Below are 13989 nucleotides of genomic sequence, written 5' to 3'. Positions count from 1 at the left end.
AATCATCATGGCATCCAGACTACACAGGGTTTGTTTGTAGTCTTTAGCCATAAATGGTTACAAGAATAGGTGCACTACTGTGGTGGAAGCAAACAGTAACATCTGACTAAAGCCTCACACTGATGATAAAAATGAGACTTTAGCCAGTAGATCCTTATATTAAGGACATACCTGAGCCCGTGCACCACGTCAAGGTTTCTCAAGTGGCACGGGACCTAATGCTAAACCTACCTGTACCGTATGGGTAGTACTTGGAGCCAGTGGGCAAATTACAGCAGAGTAAGGTCCGACTCACAGCAAACAGTTCCCAGTTCCCTCCAGTGTGACTAACCTCACATACAATGGGAGGAGGCTTAGAGTCCCACCCATGGCTGGCTGATATGTTGCAGGCCTCACAGGTGCACCTAAATGCTGCCTATGGATGGTAATCAAGGCGCATTTAGATTGGAGTTTATACACCTCCACATATAAATATACGATTTAAATGACAAAAATACGTGGCCTCAAAAGGCAGGAAATGCTCAACCCCAAATGCAGTTGTTCAGGGTTTAGTCAGATGTTACTGTTTGCATCCACCACAGTAGTGCACCTATTCTTGTAACTATTTATTCTATATATCATTCCACATCCACACATTCTACCATCTGGTGTAGGATGTCTCTGTGGCACTTGTCATCTGCTGCGGGCATCCTCCACCGTATGCATTTTTTTGCTGGGGATTGCCCTTAGCAAAAGACCACAAGCGCAGTATCTGCTCCCCCGAGCATAAATGCACAACTGCATTTGGGGTTGAGCATTTCCTGCCTTTTGAAACCACGTATATTTTGTCATTTAAATTGTCTGTAACCATGGAGACACATTGGTGTTTATATGAGCTATTGGCCCCTAATGGCGGGATTTCATTAACCAAGCCTCTGCTTTTTTCATTATAAATGCATTGGAGTGATCATATAAATTGCCATTTTTATTGTCTTTATATCCTGGCTGATTATTTTGTGCAACCAGATTCACATATTTGAGAGGTGTGTTGATTGTGTCCCTTTAAAGGGAACCTGTCACCTGGATTTTGTGTATAGAGCTGAGGACATGGGTTGCTAGATGGCCGCTAGCACATCCGCAATACCCAGGCCCCATAGCTCTGTGTGCTTTTATTGTGTCAAAAAACCGATTTGATACATATGCAAATTAACCTGAGATGAGTCCTGTAGGTGAGATGAGTCAGGGACAGGACTCGTCTCAGGTTAATTTGCATGTCTATCAAATTGTTTTTTTTACACAATAAAAGCACACAGAGCTATGGGGACTGGGTATTGCGGATGTGCTGGCGGCCATCTAGCAACCCATGTCCTCAGCTCTATACACAAAATCCCGGTGACAGGTTCCCTTTAATTATAATCTAAAATGTTCCCATAATAGAACAGTTATATAAAGGAGAACATCTGCAGATGCATTTAGCCAGTCAACCAATCGCCGGTGAACGTTTGCACTTATTCTGTGGTTTATGTAATACATGAAATGTGGAAAGTGACACCAACATGAATTCCAGCCAAGTGCTGTGACTGTAATACTGGTATTGCTGCGGTGCTGATTATATTCTGGGCTGATTACACGCTCGGACATGGTCTCCTCCGCACAAGGTAGTGATGTTTACAGCACCAGACATTTTGTAATTGAGGCATGCAGAGCCTACTTCCCATGTCTGCGGAGCCGGCTCTGTGCATGACCCATGAGGCATTGTGGTTGGGTTATAATGGTCCCCTTCCTCCCTAATAATCAGCAGATGTGGCGGCTTCCTCCTTTAATGACATTCATTGAGTCCTGACTTCCTGTCCTGGTGTTGCTGGATCACATATGTTATTGCAGCTCTTGGTAATACTGACTCTCCTGCCAGTATTAACCTTCCGTCTTCCCGTCAGAGGTATGGTTTGGGAAGATTTCCTGACACCTACCTCTGATGGAAGGCGTACGTCGCCCATAGGGTCTTGTGTGTGGGATGCATTTGTTGAGTGCACTGAGAGATTCCCTGGTGCATATGTCAGACATTGCAAAATGGAGGCCCGTAAGGCCCATACTATTGGGTTTGCCCTATGTAAGGCCTGTTTCACACTTCCGTTGTTAATTCCGGTTTTGGGATCCGGCAGAGGATCTCAAAACCGGAATTAAACCAATCCGTTTTGATTTTACTCATTAGGATGTAGGGCTGCACGATATGGGAATTTTGTGCGATTGCGATTAGGGCCCTAAAAATTGTGATAACGATATGCGATGCGATATTTTAAGGGAATTGTGCTAGAGGTCTATTTGCTTGGATTTTCCCATGTGAGCCGCTGACGCGGCTGGGTATGACATAGTTATGGGGGATCTGTGGATGGCACTGTTATGGGGGATCTGTGGATGACGCTGTGTTGTGGGGGATCTTGTGGGTCGGCCAAATCGCCATATCGCATTTGCCGATTATCGCGATTCGATTTATTTTTTTCGATTTATTGTGCAGCCCTATTAGGATGCATCCGTTCCGTAAGGATGCGGTTGTGTCACTAAATACATTGAAAATTAATGGGTGAAGGATCCGTTTTTTTAAGATCCTAAAAAATCTGGTCCGTCGCCGTAGACTTACATTGTTTTTATAGATGGATCCACTTTGTTCCATTTCTATGACCGGACACAAAACTGCAGCTTGCCAGTCACAAAAACGGAATGCTGATGGAACGTAGGGCATCCTAAATGGATTTCTTTCCATTCAGAATGCATGAGGACTAAATGGAACAGTTTTTTTTTTATTTTCCGGTTTTGAGATCCTCTAGTCTACCGGATCTCAATACCGGAAAACAAGAAAGCAAGTGTGAAGCAGGCCTAAATGTGCCGCCGATCACTTTACAAACTAGCAAAACACTCTTTGCCAATGAACAGGTAAGTAATGCTTCATTTAGACTGCCCTACTGACGGGCAGATGATCGGGAACGAACGTTCCTACCTGATAATGCGCCTGTGTAAAGGTGCCGCAGATCACCCGATGAACAAGCAAAACGCTTGTTTATTCGGTGAAATGATCTTTGGTGCAGACATTTAAGTCACCATTTTTGGGCAACAGATCGTGCTGTGTGAACATGGATCTGCTGCGCAGAACCCATGGCTCGTCCCCGTACAGTGATGGCAGGTTCACCCTATGGGGCGTACAAGTGCTTCTTGGTAAATGTCTAAACAGCCTCCATAGCGGAGGATGACTGAGTAGTCGTGGATGTGCTCAAGTTTTGTGGTTCGTAGTTTCAAGAAATGGTTTTTTTTTTTGTTTCTTCCAGGTGGATCACATAGACAAGAAGGGGCAGAGCCCTCTGGTGCACAGCGCCCTGAGAGGCCATTGCGACATCCTCAAGTATTTACTGACTTGTGAGTGGACGTCCTCCAGCCAGCAGCCAAATTATGTCAGAAGAAGTCACGCCCTTCAACAGGCACTGACCGCAGCGGCCAGCATGGGACACACAGAGGTAACCGCCAGGCTGTCCTATGAGATCAGTATTGTCCAGGCAAAGCGCAGGGACCGCAGCTTTGCTGCATTGTCTGATGAAAGGCTGCTGCTCTGTGCTTTCCCCATACTTTACACTGCATTTATGAACGTGTTTCGCATAGTCAAGCGTACAATCGCCAGGAAATCCGTGCAAACGTTTTTGCTACATCCCCCTGTAGATGGGGATAAACTTGTTGAGGATGTTGCCATGCAAAATTGGCTTACCGTATTTTTCCCCTTTTCTTTGAGGACGGGTGTGGATGCAGAAGCGTAGCATATACCCAATGTTTTTGTGCTCTTTGGGAGTCCTACATAAAATTATCTGAACAAATTAGTCAATAGATATAGCGTTACACAGACGACGCTCTGTATATGACTTCTTTTTTATTTCCAATGCCCTGGACGACCATTAACGGGAGGCTCATATTCCACACAGTAGGACTGTGATGGATGCTGGCGGCGCGCTCTCAGAATGGACTGTTGTATCATTTGATATGCTGCCTCATGCACTTACACCAAACACAATGGCCCCAAAGCTCCAATTTAATCACGGTTTTACCGGCTAAACAAGCTTAACGATTTTTATTAGAGCATGACGGTAAAAAAATGTCCCGTCCAGCACATGTTCTACACATTCTCCAGATCCTCAGGCTTGGATTAAACAATGGACACTCTGTTTCCTTTTACTTGCACTTTATTTACAGGCAATTTGGGGTGTCGACGGATCCGCTGTGTGTCACTGCTTTGATGAGACTTATTCAGCTAAAGGGGTTGTGTCGTGGTTGATGTCAAAAATGAAAACCAGATATCATCATCTAGTACATGACAATACCTTTCTAACAAAGCTGGGACTGGCTTTGTACCTCACATGGGTCCAGAGATCTCCCCATTCATTGCTTCAATTTCTCTGCTAGATTTATTTCTAGTTGGCAGCTCAGGGGGCGTGTCCCTTCTCAAGGGGTGTGTCCTTTTGTTGCCATTCTCTCCCTGTTGATCATAGATGGGTCTAGTGGCAGTTGAAGGATGGAACTGAGCACGTGTGACCTTTTCAGTAGGTGGACATGCACATTACTATACTGAATAAACACCAAGTGGTGCCAATATAATGAAGTAAAGAGAATATCTCACACATGGAGTATTTTTATTTTTTATTTTTTTTACCAAATTACAAAAGTAACTCGATATTTTATGTTGAATTATATTAAAATAACATTTAATGGTGGCACAGCTTCTATGGGCACCGACTGACATCTGCAAACACAGTGCCAGAGTGTTGGGGACATTCCCCTTCAGCAAGAGGAATGGCACCCAATTGTTTGTTTATACATTTCCAAGTAAAACGAACAGAGGAACATCACAGACTTCAAAGAAAATATCCTCTAGAATTATTTCATGAGGAATATTAGAAGTATTAGTTAAAGCCTTCCTTGGATGATGACAGGTCCTCTATAAAGGGGTTTATGAGATTAGGAAAAAAGGATTTCACTTTTCCCAGAAACTGCGCCACTCTTGTCCGTAAGCTTTGTTTGGTTTTGCGGCTCAGCCCCATTCTAGTAAACGAGGATGGGCTGCAATACCAGACACTGCCTACGGACAAGATTGGTGCAGGGCTATGCAGCTGGGATCACGATGGCACTTCCCGCTGACAGAGGGAGGAGAGAGCTGTCTCATTCACTGTCCGGGCAGAGACTGTTTGCAGACATCATATGCTGTAACACCGGGGCTAAAAAGATTAGTTCCCATGTATTAGCCTTTTCTTTATTGTATGGTAGGATGACCGTTTCTGCATCTCCTGCCCCTTTTAATATAAAAATTGTCAGAATTCTGAATTGAAAAGTTTTTCATAGTGTGGAAAGCAATTAAATAAAAGTAGTTTGCGGGGGCAGTAGATGACCTGTAGCAGACATCTACCCCAGAAAGCCTAAGCTCCTGTGATTTCAGTAGTCCAGACCCCAGCATGCTGGATGATCGTTACAGCTGCAGTTTTATTTTACTTGTACCTTCTGACCTTGATATGGCGCCGTTAAATATAACAATGTAATGGCGGCGGCTGTATATTATAGGCTTCAGAAAGACACGCCTGGATTTGGTTTTGAAGATCTTTTGTGATTGTGTGAGCCTCGACAGATTAAAGAGACCCTTTCATAGCTAATTACCAGTGCCAAGCTTAAGACTTATTGAGATGAGGAAGATAAAAAAAAATGGACTTTCATTAGACTTTCATTAGAACTAGAAGGAAATCAATGAAAATGTAACCGAATCATCGCAAAAACTGTACAATGTAAGGAGGGTCTGGATTCCTATAAATCGATTCCTATAGCTGGCCCGGAGGAGAAGGTGATCTGAATGCACTGGTATAGTGAGGGAGATTAAGGGTGCATTCACATGACCGGATGTATTTTGCGGTCTGCAAACCACAGATGCGCTTTATGTGGCATTGCATTTTGATGCTGACCCATTGACTTCAATGGGTCCGCAGTTTGCAGCAAAGCATAGGACACGTTCTATCAGTTGCGGAACAGACATTCGGATACAGAGAGGAGACCGCATCCATGTGCTGTCCGCATCCGTGTGTCCATTCTGCAAAAGATAGAACATGTCCTATGCTTTGCTGCAAAATGCAGACCCAATGAAGTCAATGAGTTAGAATCGAAATACGGATGCCACGCGGACCGGCCACAGGAATGCACCCTAATAAATATGCAGTCATATATTGCTTTAAGATCACCCAAACTGCATCTGTCTAAACCTGCACGAAAACCAGCTGTCCAGCAGCAATGTGGCCATGGAAGCAATTTACAAAACTATGCGACTGTGTTGTTTTTGTGCTAAGCACATCTAAATAGAGAACTTCTAAAACTATTTTAGTTACGGTCTAGTATTAATGGCTAAAAGATGTTGTGAGATCCTGGAATATTTTCCATATGAACGTAGAAGGGTCTCAGCTGTTCTAGTTGACCAATGCCTTAAAGAAATTGAGGCTGCTCTGCAATACCGCACGCAACCTGTAGACAGGTGTGGCACAGTTTTTGAAAGCAGCCATGTTTTTTTTTACTAAACCTGAACGACCCCTTTGATTGGTGCCTGTTGCTATACTTCCATGCATTAAATGTCAGTGGCCGCTTTAAAGGCTATGAACAACTTCGGTCTTTTTTTTTTTTTTTTGATTGTTGCATTCTTCTTATTTTGAGCTAAAAATCATTTTTGCAATTAGTCTTTATTAAACATGTTCAGCAGTTTCTGAGATACAGGGGTTAAATAACTCTGCGGCTCATGTAGAGCTCTTATCTCTGATCTCCTAACCTCATAGACATTCATTATAGCTAAATAAACTTTGAGTAGAATGCAATAATATTTTTTTAAAAAATATATCCCCCCCCCCCCCAAAAGATGTTCATAGCCTTTAAGCCACCAGGATTGTATCTTTTTAAAGGGGTTGTCCAGCTTCGGGTTATGTAGAGCTCTTATCGCTGATCTTCTAAACATTCATTATAGCTAAATACTATTGCTAAATACATTTTTGCCAAAAATGAGTAGAATGCCATAATAATTTAAAAAAATATGCCCCCAAAGGTGTTCATAGCCTTTAAGCATATAGGATTGTATTTATTTAAAGGGGTTGTCCAGCCTAAGAGCCAGTGACCCCTATGGTCCATAAAAAAAACCCAAAAAGAACACTTACCAGTCTTGCGCTACTGCTCAGTCCCTGGCTTTTTAGTTCCAGCAGGACCAGGAAGTGGCTTGGTCCTGTGACCACTGCAGCCAGTAACAGGTCTCAGCGGTCACATCTGCTTGAGCGATACAGCACTTCTTATGATGGAAGTTTAGATAAATAAAGAAAATATCTAATCGCTGGGACCTCCATGAATCACTAAACGGGTCCATAGCCCTGTGGGTAGGTATAAATGTGACAACCCCTTTAAAGCAAAGATTGACCTGGCTGTAAATATGAGGAATTTGCATTTACTGCAATGTCATCATGATATATGCTTTATCATTTAGAGCAGTTCAGCTTGTAGCTGGAGCTCGTGCAGGGAAAACAGCCCCTCTTCTTGCACTGTAGTTGGTGCCGAAAAGAGCAATCGCAAAGATTTTGTTTTCCCTGTACCCTCGCTGACTGCTCGCTGAATTGCTCTCCCTTAAAGGGGCATTCAGACATATAATGATATATTAGGGAATTGCTGCAAATTCATTTCCCTGATATGTAAGTGGTTTCTCTTTAAATGAGCTTTCCCTTTATTTCTATATTTCTATAGCCACATAGCTTTATGGTAAAATGCTAAGCAGCGGGTCTCTCCTTGTACAAACACTTTCTCATTTTATGCTCTAGGTGGTGAATTGCCTTTTGAACCACGATGAAGATTACCCGATAGACATCAATGAGAACGATACGCTGTGGGGAGAGACAGGTAATAGCATTATATTGCTCAGGTTACATACTCAAGCGTGTTTCTGTGTTTCTGTGTTACTGTTTAACATTCACAACAAATGTGAATTTTTCTATGTTTTTTTTGAAAAAATTTAAATAAGAATGGTGGCCTGATGACCACTCAGGTTTAAGCATTAAGATTGTGTTGGTCCCATGTTCATATGAGCCCGCATTGCTGAGAAAAATGATGTTTTTAATATATGCAAATGAGCCTCTAGGAGCAACGTTACACCTAGAGGCTCTGCTCTCTCTGCATCTGCTGTGCCCTCTGAACTTTGATTGACAGCCAGGTAAGGCTGATGAAGTTTCTACTGCCTGGCCCTGTCAATCAAAGTGGAGAGGGTTCAGCAGTTGCAGAAAGAGCTGAGCCTCTAGGTGTAACGGTAACGCCCCCGTTGCTCCTAGAGGCTCATTTGCATACAATAAAACATGATCTTTCTCAGCAATGCGGGCACATATGAACATGGGACCAACACAGATGATTTCAGCTGCCAAGTGCACATGTAACAGGTCAGCCAGTGTCATAGGTACAGATATGCTGACAGATGCCCATTATAGATTGGTATTCATGGGGCCAGACCAGTGTTCTACCTCTAGATCCTTTTCTGTAATTTTAACCTCCTTTGGTCTATTAGATGATGGGAAAGGTAAAGCAGAAGGTGAGGAGTGTGTTGATCCTGTGGGAGGCAGTGACCTGTTTGCTCTAGTAATTGATTCAAATTAACAGAAACTTGTGTTGATTTATTATTATTTTTTTTTTTTGGGGGGGGGGGGGGGGGGGGGGCAACTCATCTCTTCTCCAGCAGAATGATCTGGCATGTTGGATTCCAGCAGGCTCGATGCTTTGTTCCCATGTAGCTGCCACAAGGACCTGGCAGCAGCTTGTATCCATTTCCCTGCCAATAAAGTGTCCTCTAAAGAGTCAGCTATCCAATGTGTATTATGTTTACATTTTTCCCTTGCTTAGACATCACTGGTTTCAAAATTCTGCTGGTTGCCCTTGGAAACCGAAAGCAGTTTATGTGCACTTCATTGTCAGACGTGACCCCACAGCTGAGCTCCCACAATGCACTGCTCTCAATATAGCGATCCACAGAGGAGAAAATACAGAGCAGAAATAAAGCAAAGTATCGTATTTAGCTGTAAACCGCAAATGTCACAAATGTCTGTAGTAGAGTTTTCCTTTCAATTCAGGAAATGGGGGGACGAAAAATGTCTATTACCCTTTGAGCCACTAAATGATTAGGTAATATGATGGCACTGGTCCTGTCTGCAGAATGGCTTCCTATGCCTATGTGCACGCGGAGCAGGGGCGCTTTAACCCACCGCTTTGTTCTATACGTCCACACATGTTTCTCCCATCAGACAAGCTGAAACAAAGGAAATGTTCTGTGATCCAGGCCATCCTTTAACTTTGTCTCTTAATATTCGGTGCTGGCAAAACCTTGCTTTTCCCATGCCACACCTCAATCAGGAGCGCTGAATGAATGGCGATAACCTCAGCTGATACCTCTGTTGAAACATGACAGGACGGAGCGATTAAACTGCTGTCTACACCCTGTAATGTGCATTTATTGTGCCGCTCTCCCTTTATGCTATTATGAGCGGGATACAACGAGGTGACGCCACTTAATATAATAATGCTGGGAGCAGATCATACTATTCATCTCACCCTCCTAGTACACATATAAAAGGAGGGCAGTACAGATCTGTTAGCGGTCCAGCCTATTGCGTGTTACGCCAGTGCACCCATTTATCTGCTTCATCAATGGGACTTCTCCTAACATAGCGAGAAGAGATTTAGTGTGCAATGTATATAGCTGTCCCGAACCTGTTAATCGCCAGGAGGGGGGTGTCAATGGACAGGTTAGTGCGCAACTGCAGTGCTGGAGGGTGTGCAGTATAGGGGCCCATTCACACGACAGTATGAATGGATCCGCACCCATTCCGTAATTTTTTATAAGTAACACAGTGTGAGATAGGCTGTCGTATCTGACAGCCTATCTGATTACTCAGTGGTCTCAACAATTTATGTACTTTTATGAGAACTAATAATACTTAACTTTTATTATTCCCGTTAAAATAAATGAGACAAAGTTAGTAAAATTTCTTCTGAACGCACTGCTGTGCGTATTGCTTATGGAAGTAGATGGGAATTTAAATGGTCCATTGCCCCGCTAGGATGTTGATGGTTTCCGGTGGGGGTAGCTTCTCCAGGTAAGTATTGCGTAGAGTGCTCCCTACTTACTTCTCAGCTAAGCCTAATTGTTTCTGACCCTCATCATCTAGTCTAGAATGGGGGGATTGGCTAACTGACTGTAGTCGGAGCACTCTCCCTGAAAAAAGTGACCCCCAGCCGCAGGAACCTCGGGCCTGACCTAGTCGTCCCTCTCCTTCAGCTGCCTACAAGCATCATCCCATGGATTATTTTAACAGGAATAATAAATAATAAAAGTTGCGTATTATCAGTTCTCATAAAGGTACACTCAAGTTCATTATATAAAATGTAATTTTCAATTCAATGAGGCCGCAAAAGATGCAGACAGCACACTGTGTGCAGTCCGCATCCGTAGTTCCGTTCCGCGGCCATCAAAAAAAGATAGAACATGTCCGCAATTGCAGACAAGAATAAAACAAGTATAAGCCTTTTTCTGTGTTTTGCGGCTCCGCTAAACACTGCGGTTGCCTGAATGAGCCCTAACTATCCATTGACAGATTACAGTGCCACTGCAGCATTGGCGGGTGTGCAGTATAAATCTCCATGGACAGATTACAGTGCCACTGCAGCATTGGCGGGTGTGCAGTATAAAAAATTTCCATGGACAGGTCAGAGCGCCACTGCAGCGTTGGTGGGTGTGCAGTATAAATCTCCATGGACAGGTCAGAGCGCCACTGCAGCGTTGGCGGGTGTGCAGTATAAAAAAATCTCCATGGACAGGTCAGAGCGCCACTGCAACGTTGGCGGGTGTGCAGTATAAATCTCCATGGACAGGTCAGAGCGCCACTGCAGCATTGGTGGGTGTGCAGTATAAATCTCCATGGACAGGTCAGAGCACCACTGCAGCGTTGGCGGGTGTGCAGTATGAATCTCCATGGACAGGTCAGAGCACCACTGCAGCGTTGGCGGGTGTGCAGTATGAATCTCCATGGACAGGTCAGAGCACCACTGCAGCGTTGGTGGGTGTGCAGTATAAATCTCCATGGACAGGTCAGAGCACCACTGCAGCGTTGGCGGGTGTGCAGTATGAATCTCCATGGACAGGTCAGAGCACCACTGCAGCGTTGGCGGGTGTGCAGTATGAATCTCCATGGACAGGTCAGAGCACCACTGCAGCGTTGGTGGGTGTGCAGTATAAATCTCCATGGACAGGTCAGAGCACCACTGCAGCGTTGGTGGGTGTGCAGTATGAATCTCCATGGACAGGTCAGAGCACCACTGCAGCGTTGGCGGGTGTGCAGTATGAATCTCCATGGACAGATTAGAGCGCCACTGCAGCGTTGGTGGGTGTGCAGTATAAATCTCCATGGACTCCATGGGTTATTTTTAAGAAATTTTAACAGCGTTTAACCTTTATTATATTGTGCAGTAATTGATTTTATGACGCACAAATGTTGTGCTTTTACAAAATCAGCCCTGTTTGCCTGCCGTAAACATTTCACGTATGGCGCTGAGACAAGTTGTCTGATGTCAAAGCCTTCCGTTGGTCATGTGACCATCCAGTAACTCTACTGCCTTTTTCCTTTTTTTTGGTACGTCGTATTAGTGCGAATGCAAAGGAAAAACGGAGCGGTTGTCTGTCAGGCCTCATGCACGCGGCCGTGTCCGTATTTCAGTGTGCCTTCTGAATTTTTACTCACTCCCTTCAATAGAAAGGACCACCCTCTTCCACAGTACAGACCAGTGTAGGACATTTATAAAATAGTCAGACATATCCACAAAAAATCCGGATGTGTGCATGGGCCCATAGAAATCTGGTTGAAAAATACGCGTGCACAGTCTAATTCACACCACTGGGTTTATTAGGGCTTATTTCTTTAACTCCCCATCTGCTTACTTGATGTAAGATCCAGATCTTTCATTGTAGATTTTTCCTTCCTGTTTCTTTCTTTCTTCCTCTGCCGTCCTTTCTCTTGACGTATATTTCCTCTGCAGCTGAAAAAACTTTACAGGTAATGACATTGTTGTGGGTATTGCCGGCCTAATATCGTGAAAATACAGAGAAAAGCCTGGTGACAACCCTATTTAGGACCTATAACAGTAGTTGTCTTGGTTGTCACTCAGCTTTCCCAGGACTGAATCTAACAAAGAATAAAATGTTGGGACAGATTTAGGGGGGAAAAAATCAAAACCGCCTTTGTGACCCATAGCAACCAATCGCAGCACAGCTTTCATTGTTCAAGAGCCCAATACAGAATGAAAGCTACTCTGTGATTGGTTGCTATGGGGAACAAAGACAATGGTGGAGAATTATCAACACTGGTGTAAAGGAAAACTAGTTTAGTTTCCCATAGCAACAAATCAGATTCCACCTTTCATTTTTCAGATCTCCTTTGGAAAATGAAAGGTGAAATCTGATTGGTTGCTATGGGAAACTAAGCCAGTTTTCCTTTACACCAGTTTTAATAAATCTCCCCCAATCTCCCCCAAGTTGACTAAAGAAGACTCCTAGAAATGTGTTTTTTGTTTTTAAAGAAGCGATTTATCAAACTTTTATATCAATGACATAAACCAGAGCAACATCCGTTTTATATGTGTGTGTTTAGTGCTTCACTTTTATACACTGGAGGCAGCCATTTTGTGGGGCCAGTGTCGTCATTAATTTCTAGTGAACTAAAAATGATATGGGCATACTTACCAACTATGACGTTAAAAATTCAGGACAACTAGGCCCTGCCCTGACAAGGCCTCACACAGTCCAGCGCTACCCCTTTATGGAGGGGTTTATTTAGGCTCCACCTACTTCTGCCCCAAATTTGCAGCTAGCATCTGTCATATTTCTGGATTTTTGTACAGCCATAAAAATTTGAGACTCCTGTGTCGATGCCAGTAAACAAGTTCCAGACGATCAGACTTTTCTGATTAAAACTTGATTAAAGATTCTGCTCCACAGTTTACGCGCTGTCTCAATTTTATGGAAGCATTCAGTGACGCACAGAGTTTTTAGGGGCCGACGTATTAACTTGTTACCATTAAATTATTATGAATGACCATAACCCCGATGATGGAAAACATATGTGTGTGAAACACGTGCTTGAACGCCCGACCGCTGGGGATGGGGTTTGGTGCATGTCTCTGTTTTAGGAGAAAAACCTTTCTAATCATGAGAGCTGACAACATTGCCTTACAAAAAAACAAATGACTTCCAAATCCATCTGACCTTTATTTGTGCAGCCATGGACTTGTACGGCCTTTGATCATGTGTCTTCGGTTTGGTAGATTGGTTGCACATGTTCAATGTTTGGCAAATCGGATGTTACAGTCGGATTTTTTTTTTTTTTTTGTATTTTAGTTTATTTTGCTTCATCAGTCTGTAAACCGAGAGAGAATTTATTGGATTATCTAATGGGAAGTAAGGCCGCGCATATAACGTCTCCGTTTTCTAACTCTTTAATAAGAGTTTTTGCTCTTCAGCTTGTTATTGTTTGAAATAAATGAAACCCTATGTAGCAGGCATTGACACTAGATCTGTTGACGCTAATGGCCATGACTGAAGACTTGAAATATCTCATTGATGTTGCTGCTTTGGCTTCCTTCACACATGGAAAACATTTTTTTAAAAACACGGTAAAAATGCAAAAAAAAACAAAAAACCATAGGGGGTCACTTACTAACCAGAAATAAGTCTATATTAGGTGTATTTCTGGTGCAGATTCTGGCGCAATCTGCAACTTAAAAAGGGGGGGGGGGGCCGAAAGGCCCATCTCGTTCATCATTTTATATGCCTGGGGGTCTAAATCTATGCCTGCAAGGGAGCTGGCATAGATTTGGAAGCGGCGGTGGATCCAGTAAGTTATGTAGAGTCCGCGGTTCTACACTAAACTTCAGAGGACCACT

General features: G+C 43.5%; 1 protein-coding gene across 10 annotated transcripts in view; it reads left to right on the top strand.

The window, feature by feature from the left end:
* TANC1 (tetratricopeptide repeat, ankyrin repeat and coiled-coil containing 1) overlaps positions 1–13989 on the top strand; it is a 196508-nt gene that overhangs the window by 155745 nt on the left and 26774 nt on the right. For all 10 annotated transcript variants that reach the window (XM_040441668.1, XM_040441665.1, XM_040441662.1 and 7 more), the window contains 2 exons: positions 3300–3485; positions 7836–7914. In XM_040441668.1, the coding sequence (XP_040297602.1) occupies positions 3300–3485; positions 7836–7914 (265 nt within the window). The remainder of the gene's footprint in view (positions 1–3299; positions 3486–7835; positions 7915–13989) is intronic.

This window comes from Bufo bufo, chromosome 7 (assembly GCF_905171765.1).
Source record: "Bufo bufo chromosome 7, aBufBuf1.1, whole genome shotgun sequence".
Taxonomy (NCBI): Eukaryota; Metazoa; Chordata; class Amphibia; order Anura; family Bufonidae; genus Bufo; species Bufo bufo.
This window is presented reverse-complemented; position numbering and strand designations above follow the sequence as displayed.